Raw genomic sequence first — 23178 nt, 5'->3', positions numbered from 1 at the left:
ACCAAACTCAACAGGACATCATTCACAGCATTTTCCCCACAAGACCCACCACCTTCCCAAATTATACAATAAATGACATGGTTTACATTGACAAAACAATAAAAAAATAAAAAAAATAAAAAAATAAAAAAATAATAATAATAAAATAAATAAATAAATAAATTAAATAAATAAATAAATAAATAAATAAAAATAGTAATAATAATAATATAATAACAATAACAAGGCCTCATAGAATGTTCACATGTTATTACAGCATTCTAATGTGCCCAAGATTTACTACAAAATGAACTGAGAAAAGGAATCCTCAATTAAAACATGTGCATGGTGTCTTTAGATATGAAAATAAAGCTGATTTAAATAAATGTAAAGATGTAATAGATTTCAGTGACAGTGGGAGGTTATTCCAGTCCATAGGAGCTTTATGACAAAATGCTCTTCTCCCAATTTCCCGTCGGATTCTTGGTGTAACAAAAAATGGATGTAGCAAATGTCGTATGGGAGCGACTTCCTTATCAGCTGGGAGCTTCTCACCACAGCCATGCTCTTCTAATATGTCGGTAACTACTGATGGAGAATCAAGCAGTCTTGAAGACAGTCGGCCATCTACATCCCATTTTAGGAAATCATGGTCAAATACCTTTCAGGTACCATGGCAGCTCATGCCTGCAGAAATTCAGTCTGCTATCTCCTCTGGGAAGAGACCTTCACCACCAGCAAGATGACAAATGGTCAGGGTGCTTGCAGATGAAATAAGAAAATTTGAGCCAACCCCAACATGTGCACAGTGTTTTACCATTTGTAAAGCGATTGTCCATCAATATCCCCAGAGCTTTGCGGATCAGCTTCATGATGGCCGAGTTGTAGGGGAAGGTTACAGCTCACTTTTGGCCCAGATCAAGACAAGAATAGAGAACCTCAGTCGGACCACTAGCTTCTGACAGCACCGGTCATCTGGCAGTGGTGTTAAAAGAGGACCCACTGACACATATGGTTGCACTCGGTTTCAGCCTGATCTTCCTTTAGAGGAGACAGATGTCTCCATTGACACTAAACGTCAGAAGCTGGAGCATCACTACTGTCGAGAAGGTGCAAAGGGAGCTGAGAAAGCTGAAGTAGAAAAACTGATGGAGACAACTTTCTGCCTGCAACGAAGCCAAATAAATAGTGTGCCAGCACCTTCTGTTGCGGAGTTGATGGAAAAGTGGCCATACCTCTTTTTTCAGAAAGGCCTGTTCGCACATTTTGAGTTTCTCACTGACATTAATGTCCTGCGTGCACTCGAACTTTCTATGGAGGAGTGTGGAAAGAGCATCGTAGAGTTTTTTAAAAGCAAGCCTACCAACTCCTAAGTCAAGTCAATCCTTTCCAAAGATGAACCCATTGATTCATCTTACCACATTGTTCAACTCCTAATGGCTCACTTCATGGAAAAGCAAGGACTCATTCTTCAAGAAAATGTAAGTTTATCTTTAGTTCGTACAACGAACACCTGTATAGGAATGGTTCAACCAAACATGATAGTCCTCTCATCATTTACTCCCATCAAAATATATTTTTTGTCATACAAGTTTGAAACAACATAAAGGTGAGTAAATGATGAGAGAATGATCATTTTGGATAAACTATTCCTGTTCTGAGTACAAAAAGCCTTTTACCTCTGTAGAATATTATCAACGTTATCAGCAAGTATCACATTAAGATTTGTCAGTTATCTTAAATTGTTATCTTTGACAATAGATGTCTGCCACTCCTGCTGACCTCGAAAAGACGGGTAACCTGCCTGTGAGTCCTCGTTTGATCCTGCTTGGTAAGTATATCATATTAGACATGTCTGCAATTTGTTTCACTAAAACAAGGCTCACACAAGTTTTACTATTATGAGAGGATTCACATTTATGTGCTTCATTCTAGAGTTTACTGTTTTTGAATCATGTTTTATTGCACTGTGCTGGTTTGAATTTGAGGACATTTTTATTCATCAAAGGCAAGTTTGAGTCTTTACAACACAATCACTACACTTTATTGTATTGTAAACTTTTTTCCCTCTCGGAAGCTGGCTTAGCGTTAAGTTAAAAACAGGCTAAAACAAGCTTTCCTTTTCCTTTTTTTTATTATTTTATAGAGATATTGTAGGTTTTGTTATCTTGTAAGACATGACATTGTGTGCCTTTTTTCAGGTTATAAAATAATGTATTAATTTCTCACTACCTTTTCTACACCAAGCTCTCCAGAGATCATAGAATAAACATTAATTTATCCATTCCTTTATGGTCCAGGTGATAATCCGGGGCAATGGATGAAACGATGGATGATCAGCCTGGAAGGCCGAATAATCTGCGAGGGGGTGCAGCCAACTTATCTCTCTGGACTTGCTGCATTGTTCTCTTTGTATTACATCTTTAATTTGCAGTACCAAGAGGAAGCAGCATCCACACTGGAATTCCTTCAAAGGTAACAAGTTTGGACTTATTTTATTTATTTCTAATTAATATGTTAGTATTAGTATGGTGACAATGGAATAGTTCACCCAAAACTTAAATTTATCCACCCTCAAGCCATCCTAGGTGTATTAGGCGGCTGCATATATGGAAAAAAACCACCTAACCCTAAAAAAATTCTAACAAAAGGTTTCGCAGCTGTTTTTTGTAGTATTAGGTGTCCTTAATAACATACTAAAAGTTTACCAAAGTTTGACCACTAGAAAGGTGTAATTTTCAAGATGGCGTCCAAGATGAGCAGGAAGCCCTTAAAATGTCCAAACTCCTTCATTATTAGACAAAGATGCACCATTTATCCATGTTAACAAACAATTAAAAAAAAAACGTGTAATACATTTTTTGTTTGTCTTGATGCAAGTAATCAACTCAGTCATTTTCATGGTGATATCTAAAGGTTAAAATTTTTACCCTATTCACGTAAGAAAAAGAATGAATAGGCGTATGAATAGGCTATGTTTGGGTCTTTTTCGAAACTTTCCCCTAATGGGATCATTCTGGACTTTTTTTCCCTTACTCAAGACATATTTGAGGATACAAAATCAGTTGAGTTTGCTTCTGTTGCAATTTGTTCAAGGTTGACCCCCATTTTGGCTTAAAGTGACTGGACTATATAGATGTTTTTGAGTATAAAGGTGGCATTATACTAAACCTCAGGTTAGATACGCCTTTGGGGGAAAGGCGTATCAGTATCGGGTCCTTCCATTTGGTCCAGCTTTGGCTCCGCGGACATTCTCCAAGTGCATGGATGCAGCTCTTGCCCCCTTGAGGCTCCAGGGCATCCGTGTACTAAATTATCTAGACGACTAGCTTATTCTGGCTCATTCCAGAGAGTTGGTGTTTCGTCACAGGGACGTTATTCTCCACCACCTCCGGTCTCTTGGTCTCAGGTTGAATGCTCAGAAGAATGTCTTAACTCCTTCTCAGCAGAACCCTTTCCTGGGTGCCGAACTCTATTCTCTCTCGATGCAGCCCCGTCTGGCCCCTGCTCGAGTTTCCAGTCTCCGTGCGTGCTTGGCCTGTTTCAGGCTCGGCCATCATGTAGCGGTGGGCGTATGTCGCAGGCTTCTGAGGCTCATGGCAGCAGCCTCTCCTGTGCTGCCCTTGGGTCTCTCTCATATGAGACCATTCCTGTGCTGGATGAAACTCAGGGGCATCCGCCCTTCTTGGTCTGCCTTCCGCCTGCTGAAAGTGTCGCACAGTTGCCTTCACGCTCTTTGGAGGTGGAAAGACTCCCCCTTTTTACTTCAGGGGGTCAAGATAGGTGTAGTTTGCCGTTGCCACGACGGACGCCTCTTTGACTTGTTGAGGTGCGGTCTTCGAGGGCAGACCGGCGTACGATGTTTAGACGGGCGAGCTTCTCTCGTGGCACATACAGTGAGGAAAATGAGTATTTGAACACCCTGCTATTTTGCAAGTTCTCCCACTTGGAAATCATGGAGGGGTCTGAAATTGTCATCGTAGGTGCATGTCCACTGTGAGATACATAATAAAAAAATAAAATAAAAAAAAATCCAGAAATCACAATGTATGATTTTTTAACTATTTATTTGTATGATACAGCTGCAAATAAGTATTTGAACACCTGAGAAAATCAATGTTAATATTTGGTACAGTAGCCTTTGTTTGCAATTACAGAGGTCAAACGTTTCCTGTAGTTTTTCACCAGGTTTGCACACACTGCAGGAGGGATTTTGGCCCACTCCTCCACACAGATCTTCTCTAGATCAGTCAGGTTTCTGGGCTGTCGCTGAGAAACACGGAGTTTGAGCTCGCTCCAAAGATTCTCTATTGGGTTTAGGTCTGGAGACTGGCTAGGCCACGCCAGAACCTTGATATGCTTCTTACAGAGCCACTCCTTGGTTATCCTGGCAGTGTGCTTCGGGTCATTGACTACGTTTACATGCAGCCAATAACCCGTTCAAAACCGGGATATTAGCAATAACCCGGTCGCGCACGGCCATGTAAACACCGGCAAAAACCCGGATATGCTCATATCCCGGTTTTTAAAAACCCGGATATTACCCCTGGGGTACCCCTTTTCTAACCCGAATATTTGGTCATGTAAACGCGTATCGGCATATCCCCATCAAAAGGAACATTGATTTGTGTTCTGCGCATGTTCTATTCGCAAGGAATCTTGGTCTTTTGAGTAGAGACAGCGCATACAGAAACCCGCGTGCAGTATACCGGAAGTAAACAAGAAGTAGAGGTTAACATGGCGAGACGCAGCACAGCAACACACTTTTGGAGCGAGAAGGAAAGCGCAAACAAAGGCGATCGCTATCTGCCCCGAACTATTCATTATCCGGGTGCTGCTGCTGTTGTTGTTGTCTTTGGATACAGGAAGAAGAATTGGAAATTACGCATATTGCGTCTTAAGGTTGTCCGTACGTCCTGACGCTAACCGTGCGTCGCCGTTTACATCGGGATATTCCCAACTGATTACAAATTCCATGTATACAGGAGTAACTCTCTCTGCTCACGCATGTAAACGGGTTATTCCGAATGTTTCAGAAACCCAAATAGTGACCCTAACCCGACCATAACCCGGATATTGGCTGCATGTAAACATAGTCATTGTCATGTTGGAAGACCCAGCCTCGACCCATCTTCAATGCTCTAACTGAAGGAAGGAGGTTGTTCCCCAAAATCTCGCAATACATGGCCCGGTCATCCTCTCCTTAATACAGTGCAGTCGCCCTGTCCCATGTGCAGAAAAACACCCCCAAAGCATGATGCTACCACCCCCATGCTTCACAGTAGGGATGGTGTTCTTGGGATGGTACTCATCATTCTTCTTCCTCCAAACACGTTTAGTGGAATTATGACCAAAAAGTTCTATTTTGGTCTCATCTGACCACATGACTTTCTCCCATGACTCCTCTGGATCATTCAAATGGTCATTGGCAAACTTAAGACGGGCCTTGACATGTGCTGGTTTAAGCAGGGGAACCTTCCGTGCCATGCATGATTTCAAACCATGACGTTTTAGTGTATTACCAACAGTAACCTTGGAAACTGTGGACCCAGCTCTTTTCAGGTCATTGACCAGCTCCTCCCGTGTAGTTCTGGGCTAATTTCTCACCTTTCTTAGGATCATTGAGACCCCACGAGGTGAGATCTTGCATGGAGCCCCAGTCCGAGGGAGATTGACAGTCATGTTTAGCTTCTTCCATTTTCTAATGATTGCTCCAACAGTGGACCTTTTTTCACCAAGCTGCTTGGCAATTTCCCCGTAGCCCTTTCCAGCCTTGTGGAGGTGTACAATTTTGTCTCTAGTGTCTTTGAACAGCTCTTTGGTCTTGGCCATGTTAGTAGTTGGATTCTTACTGATTGTATGGGGTGGACAGGTGTCTTTATGCAGCTAACGATCTTAAACAGGTGCATCTAATTTAGGATAATAAATGGAGTGGAGGTGGACATTTTAAAGGCAGACTAACAGGTCTTTGAGGGTCAGAATTCTAGCTGATAGACAGGTGTTCAAATACTTATTTGCAGCTGTATCATACAAATAAATAGTTAAAAAATCATATATTGTGATTTCTGGATTTTTTTTTTTTTTTGATTATGTCTCTCACAGTGGACATGCACCTACGATGACAATTTCAGACCCCTCCATGATTTCCAAGTGGGAGAACTTGCAAAATAGCAGGGTGTTCAAATACTTATTTTCCTCACTGTATATGCAAATAAGCGCATATTTAATTAGATAATGCCTAATTTGCATATTTAAACATTAAATTACAGAAAACTTGTAATACATTTTTTTCTCATCTTAATGTAGACAATCAACTGGGAAAGTTTCATGGTGATATCTGCTAGTTAAAAAATGTACCCTATTCACCTGTAGTGTCTCGCCTTAAGGGAAATTTTACTTATTTTTTTGCATAAATATGCTTGTAACCAATTGCTTTATTATATAATTGTACTGTAATCATTTATCTATCATGCAAATATGTAAATTAGAAAATTACATGGCCCAAACATGTATCTGGCACCAGTATTCCTGGTCTAGGAGGAATACAAAGGAGTAATGGTCATTTTAAGGGTCCTGACGGCCGCCATTTTGAAAATGAGGCCTTTCTTGGAGTCAAATTTTGGTAAACTTTTAGTATGTTTTTAAGTACATCTGATACTACTGTAAACCACTGAGAAACCTTTTGTTAGAATTTTTTTGGGGTCAATCCATATTTGCAGCTGACTATATATTACTTTCTTCTTTGAGCCGAACACAGTCGGAGTTATATAAAATAATATACTGGCTTCCAAGCTTTGCAATGGCATTGAATAGATCCCGAGTTTTTGAAGCTCCAAAAACCGCATCCATCCATCATAAAATCCATACGACCCCAGGGGGTTAATGAAGTGAAGCGATGGGTTTTTGTAAGAAAAATATCCATGTTTATAACTTTTATAAACTATAATCACTGGCTTCCGGCAACAGCTGTACGCGAGTTCATGAGAGAGTCGAGTTCCGGCGGAAGAAAGACCTCTTGACTGACCCGACATATGACATCTTATATCAAAGTCCTTTTCTTTCAAAACATCTCTTTTTAGGGGCCGCTCACATATCGCGCATAAAAACACGTCGAAAACGCTAGGCGCGCCGCGTTCTCCTTTTTTCCAAAGCGCTCGGGTGGTTGCGCTCCGGAGGCGTCTGTCGTTGCTAAGCAACTATCAGCTGCGCTCTCCGTTACAGCAAGGAAATTTCAGCAATGGATTTCCACCACAGAAAAACCCTTGCAGTAACTCTGTTACAAGATTTATTTACTAAGAAAAGTAAAAAAAAAACACCGCAGTGTTTGGGTGCACCCTATACTACAGAAACGCAAAAACCATGGGGAATTTCACCAGCTGATTCAGGAGCTCCGCCTGGACAATGGGAGGTTCAAAACCTATTTCAGAGTGGACAAGCACCAGTTCGATTATATTTTAAGAAAAGTTGGCCCAAGCATTAGTAAACAGAGCTTCTGCCGTGAAACTATCTCTCCTGCGCAACGGCTCTGCATTTGTCTGCTGAGGAGAAAAGGTAAGCAAGCCAATTGGTTGGTTCTTGTCACGTGACCTGCGGTGCGCTTGCGGCATTCTGAAAAGTTGAGATGTTTTTATCTCGATGCGGCGCGGACGCGCTTGGAAAAAACGAGCGCGTCGCACCGCGACCCCGTCGCTTCCATTATGAGCGCGCATACCGCGCGGCTACATTTGAAATAACGAACTTGCGCGCGCAAAAGACGCGATATGTGAGCGGCCCCTTAGACTTCTAATTCATGTTTTGCTCTATCCTCTGCACTTCCGCCTTCGTCAATTCTAACCTAAGCTTTCGCTACGTCTTCGCCATATGTCCTACGTCATGCGTCAGGTCAGAGGTCACCCTTCTGCCAGAACTCAACTCAATCATGAACACGCATACGGCCATGCCAGAAGCCAGTGATTATATTTTATAAAGTTATAAAATACAGATATCTTTCTTACAAAATCGCATGGATTTTCTTCAGAAGACATTTATTAACCCCACTGGATTCATATCGATTACTTTTATGATTGATTGATGCGTTTATTGGAGCTTCAAAAACTTGGCACTGTTCAGTGCCATTACAAAGCTGGGAAGGATATTATTTGATATAACTCTGTGTTTGGCTGGAAGAAGAAAGCCATATACACTTAGGATGGTTTGAGGGTGAGTAAATTATGGGATAAATTAATGTTTTGGGTGAACTATTCCTTTTAAATCATTGTTCACTGAAGATATTCTCCTCTTATTTTTCAGACGTTTTGTTGGAATTAATCCAGAAAAGGGGACCAAGGCTGCAAGGGGAAAAGTGATGTCCAAAAAATCTGGGAAAACTGTGCAGAAGAAGACAATAACCGTCAGTACCAAAGTATCAAATCTTTTAAAAAGACTTATGGACTTTGAGTTGCACTTCATTTAAAATGTAGCTGACACTCCCCACACATGCAGTTTGTTTTCAGAAACATGGTGGCCTGGTGTGTTATACTTTGTTTATACAGAGTTGTTTAGATATTAAAAAGGGCTGGTGTTTTTTAAAGCCTGATTTAATAGTTTTTTTTAATTATTTAATTATTTTAAATAATGACTTCGTTTTAGTGCAACTGTTTTTGGGCTAATGTTTGCTGAAGCCTCATTTGAGACTAGATTTGTATTTTATATACAGGTAAGTCAATTCTATATATTGTGTATTTGTTTGCTTTTTCTTAAGCCATTTTTGCATTTTGATGGGTGCTTAATTTGTATACACTGAATATTACTTGACTACTTGTATTTTTTTTTATTTGCCTGTTTTAGTTCACAATAATTGAGCAGAATTTATCTGGTGTTGTATCAGAATAATAAAAACTAAAAAAATCCTAACTTGGCTTTATTCCTTTTTTGTAATCCATGACAATAAATAAAGTGCAGGGTTATAATAGCATTTAGAATTAAAATTATTGGGGTGTCATTGTAAAAAATAATCCTGTAAAAAAACAGTAAACTACTGGCAGCTGTGGTTACAGCATATATAGCTGTAGCTGTCAAAATGGTATTTAGCTGTTAAATGAGATCTGAGATCTCTCTCGCACACAATAACTGAAGCATATGCGCAATGATGATGGACCTTTTCGTCCTCCTCTGCCTCAAAATATTTGCCATATTTGATGTATTGTTTGGAGGTATGGGGTAATTCTTATTTCACAAATTTAATGCCCTTATTTATTTTGCAAAAAAGGGCTATAAGAATAATTAATGGAGTTGCTCCAAGAGAACATACTACAGGACTGTTTCTGAGGTCAGGACTACTCAAATTAAAGGACTTGGTTTCTTTACAAACTTTATTAGTTGTTCATAAAGCAAAACACTGCCTGTTACCGCATGGACTGCAAATCCTTTTTACTGTAAATAGTGAGACAAGCAGAAGAAATAATGACTTTAAAGGAGAACTCCGGTCAATTTTAACATTGAGCTCATTTTTTTGTACATTTGGAGTGCTGTCAATACAGAGAACAACGACAAAAATCGGTGTTGCCTACACCGAGTTATTCTATTTTTAAAATTTGCACCCTATTGACTTCAATGGGGCAAGTAGTAAGCCTGCTTTTTAGCCTCTTAACATCCTTTAAGTGTCATTACAAGTGCACAGAAAATGTGAGTGATTCCTTCCGAGTGAACACGAGTGGATCTGACTGCAGTAGATGTTAGAGATATTAATAAAAATGAAGTTAATTCAGCCAGCGCTCATACCTTTGTTTACATCCTGTTTTCGGTGGAAGGCCATAGTAATCGATTGTCGAGTTCACGCGCATAGGTTTAGTACCTATGATCACGCGCGTGAACTCGACAATCGATTTTTGTCGTTGTTCTCTGTATTGACAGCACTCCAAATGTACAAAAAAATGAGCTCAATGTTAAAATTGACCGGAGTTCTCCTTTAAACAACCTTTTGCTGGAAATACCCTCAAACAAATGTGTTTCTCAGTTTCTGGTGTGAAAAGATGGAATTTTCTAGAAAATGATCTAAAATGTTGTTCAAATATTCTTCAATTTAAATATAAGTATGAACAGAAGATACTTGACTTGTACAAAGATGAATGTGAAAATTGTTAAAACTATAACAACAACAATGGTCTCGTCGTTGTTTTCGTTGCCAGAGTTGTCATCATTGCATCATTGTTGTTTTTGTTTGTTTAGTGTTGTGTAAGCAGAATTAATAATAAAAAATAAAATACGGAAAAAAAAAAGAAAGAAAATTGTTCAAATTGAAATTAGATTACATCTGGGCTGGTCTATTTTGTTATTTTATGGCGTTGTTATTTTTTGTCATGTCGGTGAGGCCATCTAATTTGTAACTTTCTTATTATAAGAATGGGGTAGGAGTTTATAAGATTATTATTTTTTTTTTATCCTACTCCTGTTGTTCTTGTCATGGAATGTTTTTTTTGTTGTGTTTGTTGGATTGTTGTTGTTGGTATTTTGTGTTGCATTACCATCAAAAGAGAATACATAAATAAATGAAATGAAAATGAAAAAAATCATGGTGATGTTTGGCGAACTTCGCAAAGGCTATATCGCAAAGCTTGCATCAAGAATATTTCATGTTTGTCCATCTGTGCAAGAACTCCCTTTAACCATGCGCGATGTTTCAGGTAGTTTGGCAAGTGTAAACACATGAATTGGATATGGTTCACAATTGAAAAAACGTGTAAACGGATGATCGAAAAAAATCGGATAAAGGTAACAAATCAGAATTGGGCATCAAGACCTGCAGTGTAAACGAGGCCTAAAAGGGCTATTCTATTGTACTCCACATAGTGGACACACAAGCTGATAATATAATGTCTTACCTTGTACTTTTTCATGTTCTCCATACTTCCTAGATGCCTGCTGGACAGACACATTGGCCTCTAGCCCTATCTCTTGAATCACTTATGTAACATAGTATGGAAATGAGTTAGCTACATTTTTATGTAAACAAGTTAAAATAGAAACAAATATTTGAAAATGTAACAGTCACCACAATAACTGTTAAAATACTGTAATTTGTCTAATAACGACAAAATGTGTGAATACTTAGACACATTCGTAAACTACTCCAACGTTAGTTATAACCGTTCTGACTGGTGATGTGCAATGACAGTTGGGTTATCTTCACTCTCCACTTCCTGTGAAGTGATGTATCGATGTTCCCTTATTCCCTATGCAGTTTGTAGTGCCCTTCGAACTGTACATTTTTGCTCCATTGAAATCTCACTTAAGATGGTGGAATACCCTGTGAAGTCCACTTAGCAGTCCACTTACGGTTGAATGGAGCGCACCTTCAGACAACCAATCACTTTCTTAGGATCACCATGAAGCTATTAAGCCACGCCCTATCAACCATTTAGAGCACCCTAGCAACTGATCCCATAGACTGCCAGTCAAAAAGATCAAAAGGGATATATTTGAATAAAGTGTCATAAAAACATGAGGGTGGGCTCGTTCAACTCCAGGCAGCAAACAGCCAATCACCTTCAACACCTCTAAGCTACACCCTAGTAACCATTGTTGAGCACCCTATCAACCCAAACCCGAAGAGGGATATCTTCAAATCTGAATGTTATAGAGTAATTGCGGTTGCTTTATATCATTCATACTGACAAGCAGCCTTTGGAGTATCATCATTGGCAGCTGCCAAGCCACACCCTAGAAATCAAACAGAGTACCCTAGCAACAGTTTAGCAAGACCTATATCTCTGCATCAGAACATCGTTTAGACCAGTGGTTCCCAAACCTGTCCTGAAGGACCCCCAACACTGCACGTTTTCTTTTTCTCCCTAATCAAACACACCAGATTCAACTCGTCAGCTCATTATCACATGGGTTAATGAGCTGATGAGTTGAATCAGGTGTGTTTGATTAGGGAGAAAAAGAAAACGTGCAGTGTTGGGGGTCCTTCAGGACAGGTTTGGGAACCACTGGTTTAGACATTGGGTTTGGCTCTTTTGACTCATGCTAGCAAACATGACTTCCATTAGGGTTGTGCCGATAGACGATAGTATCGTGTATCGACGATAGTCAGAGATATCACCGATGGCTGATGCCTTTGACGATTTCAAAACGATATTTGGCTCGTTTCCCATGAATGTATTAAATATTTTATTTTTAATATTAAATAAAAATATTATCATTATTATTATTGTTATTAATAAATTAATTAGGCTACAATTAATTTGCCCATAGCCATATTGTTCACATCACCGCAAAGCCTAACCTACACTTGCAACACCACGCACATTTGAGTTTTAAAAATGAGAATTAGGCCTACTCTTCAGTGAAAATGTTTACAAATAAAAAAAATTATTGATACTAAATAGGCTAATAATACAATAACAAATTTATATTCATATTATTGTGTAATTAAAATGATAGGCTATAATAACAGTCTAATAGGTCCGAACACACAACAATCAGTCAACAATTAAAATTTAGATCAGCTTTATTTCAAACAACTTAACGATAACTTAAGAATACGACTTACTGTAACACGAAATATTGCACAGTTGGCCGTTCAGATTAAATAAAGTGCAGTGAAATACAAATACAGCAGACAATGTATCCTATAAAAAAATAAAAAAAAGTCTATTGCAAATAACAAAATAGGCTTTAATAAACAAAAAATTATTAAATTACCTCAAATGTTCTCGAATAAACGTATTCCTAAAACAAACACAAGGCCAGAAACAATTACGATAACAATTTTTTATGCCATTCAGGTATCTATAGCCCTATTCGGACGGGAGTAGTTTCACAGGGGGACGTTAGAGAAATTTCTGTTTCACAGACGTACTTTGAGATTATAATCCTGTCCGAATCTGCCATGTCTGTCTTTTTCTCACACGACCTCTGTAAAAATTCCAGAGGAAATTACCTACTGTTTTTCGTCAAACTCGGCGGTCCTCAGAGAAATCTAATCCCGTCCGAATGCGAATGTCTGTGATTGCCGAAAATGTTTTTTTCCAAAACGCTTTTTCTTGTGTGTTTTGGTCAACGTGAACTACCGTACAATCTCTCGCTATCGCGCCGGTATTCAAGTTTCTGATTTTTGCGCACCGATAATGGATGTAGATGTGTTCGGTACACTGCGAAAAAATTAAAACATTAAATCAAGAACAGCCAAATCACGTAAACTGTTAAGACTGACTACTGTAATATCAGTTTCAGGTAAGATTACTTTCATTTCTGCACTTAATTACATAACGTGTAAATTATATAAGTTAAAACTTTTTATTCCAGTGGGTTTATTATAAGAACCCAGTTCTATACAATCATGATGACAAATGTATGTTTAGTTTTTTTATACTACAATTTTTATAAAATGTTTACGAAACACTAAATACGTTAGGACGTTTTACTTTATATTTCAAATTGCTGAATTTTAAAAGTGCTTAATTTCAAAATACATTTGATCAAATTTCATAAATTGTGTTCAATGGCAGTTTTTAAGTTATATTCCTGAAATGTACTTGTATATAGTTTGCAGCATGACAACTGCACCAAGTGCTAAGAAGGAGCGCACCAGCACCTTCTGTTAGACAGATGTGCTGCAAAATTTTGGGGAAACTGAGTGGTACCTCAACTTCAGAATGCCAGAGGAGGCCTTCTTAAATCTCTGTGACCTTCTTCATCCTTACATTCCAAAGCAAACCATGAAGACCACAGTGAGTTTGGAAAAAAGGGTTGCTCTGACACTTTACAAGTTAGCAAGTAACATTGAATTCCATGATGTTGCAAACCTCTTTGGAATTGGGGTGAGCACTGCCTGTGATGTGTTTTGGGAGGTGTGTAAGGGTCTCTGCCAACTGAAAAGGAAGTTTATTGGAATGCCAAAAAGTGAAGAAGACGTGAAAACCATAATCACAGGATTTGAAGAGAAGTCAGGGTTTCCCATGTGTGCTGGGGCCCTGGATGGAACACACATTCCCATCCTAGCACCCTCCAGCTTTCACACTGATTACTACAACAGAAAGGGGTGGTACAGCGTGATACTACAGGGCTTGGTTGACCACCAGTACATGTTTCAAGATTTTGATGTTGGCTGGCCAGGGAAGTGCCACGACTCTTTTGTTTTTCAAAACTCAAAACTACATGCAAAGCTGGAAAATGGCACATGCTTTCCACCACTCACCAAGACAATACAAGATGTTGACATTCCTGTGCTGATTGTGGCTGACTCTGCCTATAGCCTCTCTCGTAATGTCATGAAACCGTTCCCAGAAGGAGTTGCAAGAGGGCCCCAACTGCAATTCAATGCATGTCTGAGTAGGGCAAGAATTCATGTGGAACATGCTTTTGGCCGTCTAAAGGGCAGATGGCGCTGCCTAATGAAGCGCAATGATAGTCAAACTAAAAACATTAAGTTTGTTGTTGCAGCTTGCATTGTGCTACACAACTTTTGTGAGTCCTGGAAGCTGGATTTCCCACAGGAGCAGAGCACAGCAGAGATGCCTGAAGAGGAAGACACAGAGCAGGAACATGCAGATGATGAAGGTACCCTTGTTACACCCCAGCAGCTTGACCCGGCCAGCTCTATTGCAGAGCAAATCCGTGAAGTATTAGTATGGTACATTTCTGAAAAGCAGTGATTGTTGATGTGTGCAATGTGATTAAACATATTCGCTTAATATTTTGGTAGTTTTTTTTTTTTTTTTCATTTCAAGCACCTTTGTAAATGGTTCTTTTGTAAAATCAACACAACTGTTTGTACGAACCAAAAAAAGTTACAATCTATATGTCTAATAAAACTTATGACATGTATCGAACATTTGTCTCTTTACTTTTAACGTAAACTGGATTTTAACATATTCAAGTTTCACCATTAGGCATTAAAGTGCAAAAATGTAAACGTAATATAGTGCAAAAAAATTACTTCCTACATTTTCACAACATTATTGTTCCTAGAATAGTTCTTTAAACTTGTACAAACAAGTGCAACTGCACAATAATGTTTGCAAAAAACAATGCCCAGAAAAAACTAGTGGTCATTTCTTTGGTCAGACAGTGAACGTTGATCTTGGACAACTGATGTTGTCAGATTTTGGTGTGAGGCTTCACCAGGTGGAAAAGCAAATGGATCAGATGGATAGTAGTGCTGAGCTGGATGTTGATATTGTGCAAACAAAGTTGAGGGTCCATACTGTGGCATTGCAGGTCTAAGCACTTGCAGAATTTGAACCATGAATTGCTGGGTATCTTGAGCACACCTGTCTTCCGCTTCCTGACGCTTCATCTCAAATTCAAGACGTGCTCTTTCCAGATCCAGTCTGGCCTGCTGGAACTGTCTCTCCCAGGCCATGTGCTCCTTGTCAAGACGCTGTTCAACCTCTGATGCTGTTGTATCTTTGTCATGTTGTATTAACATGTTTATCCCTCTCTCCATGGCTTCCATGATTTGAGTTTTTTTGCCTTTGCGTTTACGCCCTGATGAGAAAGATCACAAAATTGCATTGCATCATAAGACAAGTAAACGTGCTGTTATATGATAATACAATATATCATGATAATGAACATGCTCAGTATTGTTATTGTGGAGACTTCAAAATGTAATAATTCCTAATGAATTTTTTTGATATTTTGAATGAATTTTAAAAATACTTTTTAACCGGTTACTTTGTTTCTGAACAGTATTTAAAAGTTTAAAACTTTTTCACTATGGTATTCACCAACTATTGAAATACTGAATACTTTAAGACCTACACTATAAATGTACTATAAAAACATTTCAAACTGTTCTGATTCTTTATTATTGGTCAGTAAAACTTTACCAATAGCTTTGGTCATATTAGATAATTTATTAGTTAACATGAACAATAGAAAAATAAATACCAAATCATGTTTTAATCTTGCTTAAAGGATAATTCCGGTATTTAACACTTTGAGTCTATTTTGTAGTTTGTTTTGGATGAACTAGAGTGGTGGACAAAGAAATTTTGACAATGCTTCCTGTCTCGACTTTTTGACTATTTTAGAATTGCCCATGACCGCTTTAGAATGGGAGTCTATGGCCATGCACAAACATGTCCTTAAAACAACCCTTAACGTTCGTTTTCAAAACTGTTCAACTCACCGAGTGGTTAGTGGTGTTCGCTACTTCTTTTTCTTCCTCCTCCTCCGCTCTGATGCGTACAGGTGTCTTGATTTTGTCTTTCGAGAATGCCACCATCTCAACCTCAAGCTGACTTTTGATCTCATCAAGGTGTTCGGCATCGATATGATCCCCCTTATAGCGTGGGTCAAGGAGGGTGGCTTTGCGCATCAACTGAAGTGTGTTGTCGTCATATTTCGATTCAAGTTCATCTAAGATTCCCTTTTTCATTTCTGCCGTGATCTTTACATCCGTCTCCTCCTCCTTCAGGATATCCTTCATGAGATGCAGCATGGGCAGCAGAGACGAGACTGTCACGTAATTCTCAGCTGATAAAATATCAGTAAATTCTGCGACAGGCTTCAACCCATCTTTGACAGCCTCAAGTACAGCAGTGTCCTGCCAAGTTACGTTTGGGAGTGTGCGACGGCTCTTGTCATCAGCAAAAACCCGTTTGATTGCAGGAAGTTGTTCCAGGATTTTTACCGTCATTGCATATGTTGATCCCCAACGAGTTGCACAATCCTACAATGATAATAATAATAATAATATTATAATTCATTAATAATAGCCTAATAATAATAATGCGAATAAGAATTCAAATTATTTGCATTATTATTATTAATTCTCCTTGCCTTTTAGTTTTAGCTATTAAAGCTTTCCTTATTTTCCGTGGTCTACTATTATTATTATTAGGATTAGGCTTGGATTAATAATTTTTTTCATTAAACCAACAAAATTAAGATTTGTTCGTTGACTTACCGTTACCAGCATAGTTTGAGGTAGACTGAGCTGGTCCTGCGCCTTGCGGAGCTCTCGTCGTCTTTGCCAGCTGTGAGAGAATGCTCCATTAATTGAACGACAGATGCCAAAAGCACGATCAGTTCTTGCCTTTTCCTTTTGTAGTGAATAATTCACTGCCACATTCAAGTTATGGCCAAAACAGTTAAGCCATGGCCATTTGAGCCCCCGTATGGCCGCAACAATATTGGCACCGTTATCAGTAGTGATGCAAGAAATTTTACTCTCTTCTATGTCCCAATCATGCACGATCTCTGTCAGCGCCTCAGCCAGAACATCTGCAGTGTAGTTCTCCAGGATGAATGTTGTGTCAAGACATTTTGCGTTCAGTTTCCAATCCTCTGAAATATAATGGACTGTCACGGACATATAGGGGGGGCATATTTATGCTTGTGGTCAAAGCGACAAAGTCAACTGCTTTTAAATCCTTAGTGATGATCTCCCTTGTTTTGTTGTACAGATCAGGGATAGCAGTTTTGATGAAATACTTGCGCCCCGGCAGCTCGTACTGTTTGTCAAACGTCTGAAGTAGTTGTTTAAAACTTTCCTTTTCAACTGTATGATAGGAAACCATCTCCTTCGCGATATACTTAGAAACAGCTGCCGTGCACTGGGCCCATTTTTCACTGTTCCGTTTGTACTTGGTGCTTTTTGAAAAAGATTTGACAATGGATGGCTGACGTGTTGGATCTTTGCCAGCCGCCACTGCAGCTTTTTTTGGCGCTAGTTTAACAGCCTCAGCGGGGTGGTGAGTTTGCAAATGTACGAACAGGTTAGTCGTTTGAGACTCTCTCACTAACACAACTTTCGTGCAAAGTTTGCAGATTGCTTGTGTTATGTCCTCCGGCTCGCCTTTCGCATTTGATTTAAAACCAAAAAATTGCCAAATAGGCGAAGTGACGTTTTTCTTGTTAACCAACTCCATCTTTGCTTGCAGAATTATTGACTGATTCAAATTTCCGGTGCGTCATTTCCCGAGATAAAAAGTAATGTAAATTAATTAGATAATTAAATAAGTGAAATACGTAGAAAAGTACATAAATAATGCCTATAATGCCATAAATAATAAATTATTAAATACATTAGGAAATAAGTAAATTATTGCCCCGTCCGCCCCCACGCGATAATATCGTGTAACGGCGATCTCACAGGCTGACGATATGGTGATCTGAAAATGAAGCATATCGCCGAACACTAACTTCGATCATGCGAAACATGCTAGCAGTGAATAGCTACATGCTAATAGTGATTAGTCAGGTGCAAAATCATGTTAAGAACATGCTAAGAGCTCTATAAAAAACTCCATCGTAACCATCTGTGACAACTACCAACCGCCTAGCAATACCACAGCAACCACCCAGAACACCCTAGCAACAGCATAGAAACACCCTAGCATCCAAGTGTCAAGTTTTGCCACTGCAAGCACCACTCACATTTTCTTCAAGAAATATACATTCTAGTTATTATTATTATTATTAGTAGTAGTATTAGTATAGTTTTCTTTTTGTCATCAAGATTACTGACTCGCTGCACCTTCACTCCCTCATCAACCCACACTATAACTACCCGCATCCCCCTCACCTCAGGGTCTGGTCTCGTCTATGCTATTACGACGTTCAGACTACCTACCTGAATCCATACCTGTGAATAATCACCTAGATCGTCACGCCAGTATCCTGTCTTCCATCTGTCCTTCATCTATCGTCCAGTTCCAGTTCACCAGTCATCGCAGCTCTTCACCATCTGCATAGAAACCCAACATCTACAGTCTACAGCCAGCCAAGTCACCATCAATAATCTTCAGTCACCATCGCCTGGTTCCCGCTGTGGTCTCTACCCTCTGTTTATAATAAAACCCGGTTTGTATAACTCACCTGTCTGTTACCTTCTGTTGCGTGACAGAAGACCAGACCGCCCATATGGATGAACGGACAATGTTAAGTGAGCCACAACCTTTTGGAGCCACGACCAGCCTTACCCCTTTTCCACCAGCAAGAATCGGGTGCTAGTTCAGAGCCAGAGCTATTGCCAGTTCGGAGTTGGTTCGGCTGACGAGCTTTCTAAGAACCGGTTTATCTTTCCACAGGCTAGAGAGCCACCACAGAGCCAGATATTACGTCACTGTATACATCTCATGATGCCCAGCAACGCTAGCGCGGCAGCGCCAAACACAAACAAATCAGGCTTGTTAGACATGGTTCGGCTTCTCGCAGACCGATCGGCGCATGACATCAAAGCACTGCGAAAGAGATCCAAAAGCACAAGGAATCGTATGCTCTCCAAACACTCCCACAGCTCTGATCGGTCCGCGTCGCTCCGAAGCATCTCGAACAAGCCTTCCATCAACAATGGCGGTCATTGCGTTACTATTGATGCTCATAGCATCCTACATCGGCATCCAAACACGGCGAATCCAACACGTTCATGCAGCTCACCATAACTTGCATAGTCGGAGATTACAATCAAGCTGCTATTAGCTTGATTAGCTGCTATTTAAAAAATGGCGGTCACAAGCTTCTGTTCGTCTTGTTGGTCACAGTATCCCCGCCCCCAGCCCCTGACGCAAGCGGTTCTTACTTCTAGCCCAGCAATGTTTTGGTGCTACTTAAGAACCACTTTTCCTGGTTCACAGCTGGTGCTTTGGGTCTCAGAGTCTCATCCCATCATGGCCACCGTTCCAGAGTCTCGTCCCGAGATGGCCGCCAATCCAGAGTCTCGTCCCAAGATGGCCACCGCCACGCCTGAGTCCTCTGCCAAGATGGCCGCCGCCACGCCCTCAGTCCTCTCCAAAATCTATTCCTCGTCCAGAGGTGACTCCAGTCCCCGTTCTCGTCCAGAGGTGACTCCAGTCCCTGAGCTACCCATCCGCGAACACAGCCAATGTGGCCGTCCCAGGACTCCCTGACCTTCCTGCACTGCCAGGGCTCCCCGACCTTCCTACACCGCCATGGCTTCCTAAGCTGCCAGCACCGCCATGGCCCCCTGACCCTCCTGCACCGCCATGGCTCCCTGATTTGCCTGCTCCGCCCTGATCTCCCGATCTGCGATGTAAACAAAGGGCAAAGCTGTTTGGCTCCACTCGCCTCCTAGCCAACATTAGAGCTGATATAGTGTTTACTGTAGCTTTTGTAAACTCTCGCTTTTGTAAGACTGTTCATCGACCCCTTAGGAAAATTAACCTTTTTTTTTTGTTTATTTTGATCATTCATTTAAGTACAATCATATAGTATATTTCAGTTTACATATAGTGCTCAATGAAATCACAAAGTGTCTTTACAAATACAGATATGTACAATTACCTAATGTGTTTTAAATATAAATTGTACTCCAGATTTGTTGTTTCAAAGTATCTTTTTTTTTTTCTCTTTTACAAGAAAAAGAAAAGTAAAAAAAAAAAAAGGGTAACTATATACATCCAGAGAGAGAACATGTGTCCTAGTTAGATTCCATCCTTAACAACGTCAAATTACTTGTTATAGTCTCAAATGGCTTATGAGAATAATTATTACATAAACATACAAACATATATTATTAACATATACATTATATATTAATCTTAATCTATTTAAGTATAGCAGCAAAATCTGACCTTCTTTCTGATACATATTCAACCCATTTCTTCCATTTTTCCAGAAAAACATCTTTCTTCAAATTAACAAAAAAAGTTATCTTTTCCATCATATAAATCTCTATGGTCACATCTATCCAGTCATCTATTGTCGGTCTCTCTTGTTTTAACCATCTGTGTGTGATTGCCTTCTTACTGGCTGCCAAAAGAACGGCCATCAGGAATTTATTATCTGCTGCTATTATATCTGGCCATACACAACCAAAATACAGTAATTTGCATTCTAGAGGTATGTCTCTTCTAAAAATATGTTCAAGAGCATCCTGTATTTCTTTCCAATATTCTTGAATATGTAGACATTCCCCAAATATATGGTAATGGTTTGCTTCATTACATCCACAGTTTCGCCAACATTTTGGAGTGTTATTACTGTATTTGGCCGTTTGTATTGGTGTTATAAAATATCTAATAATTTTTTTCCAATTCAAATTATCTTTGATTTTTCCTTTTATTTTTTTTATCATAATAACTTAGAACCTGAAGGTATCTGTAAAAATCTTGATTTTCAAGTAAAACCTTTTCCTTTAATACTTGAAAGCTTAAGATTTCACCTTTCTCAATGATTGTGCAAAAAGATGTTATTCCCTTATTTGTCCACAATTTAAATCTGTTATCAGACTGATTTGGAATGAAGTCTGAATCATAAGCAATCCATTTCAAAACGGAAGTGTATTCCAACAAATTAAATTATTTTATCACAGTTGCCCAGTCATTTAAAGTAAGCTTTGTCCATGGGTCTTCTAGTTTATCTACATATTGTCGTAATTTATTATCTGCTAATATTGTTTGTACAGGAATATTCTTTGTAGTACAACTTTCCATATCCTTCCAAGGAGCATTATAATGTTGGTCACACCAATTTACCACTCTCCTAATTTGCGCTGCTGTATAATAATCTTTTAGTGAGGGAAGAGCCCACCCTCCTTTATCCTTTGGGAGCTGCAATGTTTTAAAGCGTACTCTGGGCTTTTTCCCTTGCCAAATGAAACGTGAAAGCATTTTATCCCATTCTATGAATTGTATTCCGGTTATTTCTACAGGTAGACATTGGAATAGGTAAAGAAATTTTGGTAATACATTAATTTTAATTGCTTCAATACCCGAGCTAAAACTAAAAAAGGGAATTAGATTCCATCTGGCTAAATCTTCTCTGATTTTTACAGTTAGTGGATCAAAATTCTTTCTTTGTAATTTTTCTATGTTTTTCGTCAAATGGATGCCTAAATATTTAAATGATTTTGTATGCCATTTTAACAAATATGCATTTTTAATATTTACAGGAGAATTATAATTATATGAAATTATTTCTGTTTTATCAATATTTAATTTATATCCAGAAAGAGGGCCAGAATTCTGAAGTTGTTTCATGAGTTGAGGTAAAGACTTGGAAGGGTCTCCAAGATAAATCAGTATATCATCTGCATAGCAGGCTATTTTTTGTTCCACTCCTTACTGATAACTTGGATTGTTTTATCCTGTCTCATGCTTTGTACTAAGGGTTCCAAATAGAGTGCAAATAACTGAGGGGACCATGGGCATCCTTGCCTAGTGCCTCTTTCCAATTTAAATGACTTTGATAAATAACCATTAATATTTATTTTTGCAGTTGGTGTATCATAAAGTGCCTGTATACTTCTAATTATAACTTTGTGAAGGTTCAGGTCAGGTTACTTTTAAAAAATTTGTGAAAGCCAAATTTGTGTAAAATCTTATAGAGATAGGTCCAACAAACTGAATCGAAGGCTTTTTCAGCTTCTAAACTTAGAATAATTTATTTTAATAAATTTTTCCTGATATGATTCATAACTTGCAATGTACGCCTAATATTATCCTGTGTTTGGCGCTGACGGATAAAACCTGATTAATCTTGATTCATTAGGTTGGGCAGGAATTCTTCCATTCTTCTGGCCATAATTGATGTGAACAGTCTGTAATCAACATTTAATATTGATAAAGGTCTATACGATCCACATTCTAACTTATCTTTGCCTTCTTTTGGAATAATAGATATAACTGCATCCTTCCAAGATGGGGGAGCTATTGCATTCTTTAAAACCTAATTAAAAGTACGAACCAAGATAGGTATTAGTTCCTTTTGGAATGCTCTATACCACTCCCCAGTAAATCCATCCGGTCCTGGGCATTTATTAGATTTTAATTTAGTAATAGCCCCCTTTACTTAGAAAACATAATTTTTTTCTCTATTTCTTGAGTATACAGCATATTCATTTTGTTTCTTATTTTTTTTATTTGTTCTAGTATTTTTGGGGTTTGCTTGTCCTTATGTTCTTTTTCTAATAAATTTAATTGATGCTGTAATTTTTTTAACTCCTTTTGTCGAATTTTCTTTTTGAGTGATTTTCCGATGGATGGGTTTAGAAAAAGTAGTTTTTTTGTTTGAAGAGTCAAGCTCAGGTTGTAAATGCACATTTAAATCACCTCCACAAATCAATATACCTTGTGTTTCAGAAGACATAATCTGAAAAACGTTTTGAAAAAAGGTAACTACTACCAGGTGGGGCATAAATGTTAAATAAAGTAACATATGTTCCATTCATCATTCCATGAACAAAAATAAATCAACCCTCTTTATCAGCATACTCATATTTCTTTTCAAAAATAACCTTATGGGATA

At 38.8% G+C, this 23178-nt stretch overlaps 2 protein-coding genes across 2 annotated transcripts; one reads left to right on the top strand and one right to left on the bottom strand.

Annotated features, from left to right (window-relative positions):
- Positions 1 to 13616: 13616 nt before the first annotated feature.
- LOC311289809 (uncharacterized protein) lies at positions 13617 to 14615 on the top strand (the record flags this gene model as incomplete). Its single annotated transcript, XM_084408055.1, has 1 exon — positions 13617 to 14615. The coding sequence occupies one exon, from the start codon at positions 13617 to 13619 to the stop codon at positions 14613 to 14615; it is 999 nt and encodes a 332-aa protein (XP_084264181.1).
- Positions 14616 to 14681: 66 nt separating this feature from the next.
- On the bottom strand, positions 14682 to 17397 carry LOC311289960 (E3 SUMO-protein ligase ZBED1-like). The gene is made up of 3 exons (XM_084408233.1): positions 16877 to 17397; positions 16097 to 16639; positions 14682 to 15450 (listed from the first exon to the last, which is right to left on the bottom strand). Exons 1-3 carry the CDS (start codon positions 17282 to 17284, stop codon positions 15394 to 15396), a joined length of 1008 nt encoding a protein of 335 aa, XP_084264359.1. The 5' UTR covers positions 17285 to 17397; the 3' UTR covers positions 14682 to 15393.
- Positions 17398 to 23178: the final 5781 nt, after the last annotated feature.

This window comes from Rutilus rutilus (assembly GCF_951802725.1).
Source record: "Rutilus rutilus genome assembly, chromosome: 4".
NCBI classification, from domain to species: Eukaryota; Metazoa; Chordata; class Actinopteri; order Cypriniformes; family Leuciscidae; genus Rutilus; species Rutilus rutilus.
Note: the sequence above shows the minus strand (reverse complement) of the source record. Positions and strands in the feature narration are given on the sequence as shown.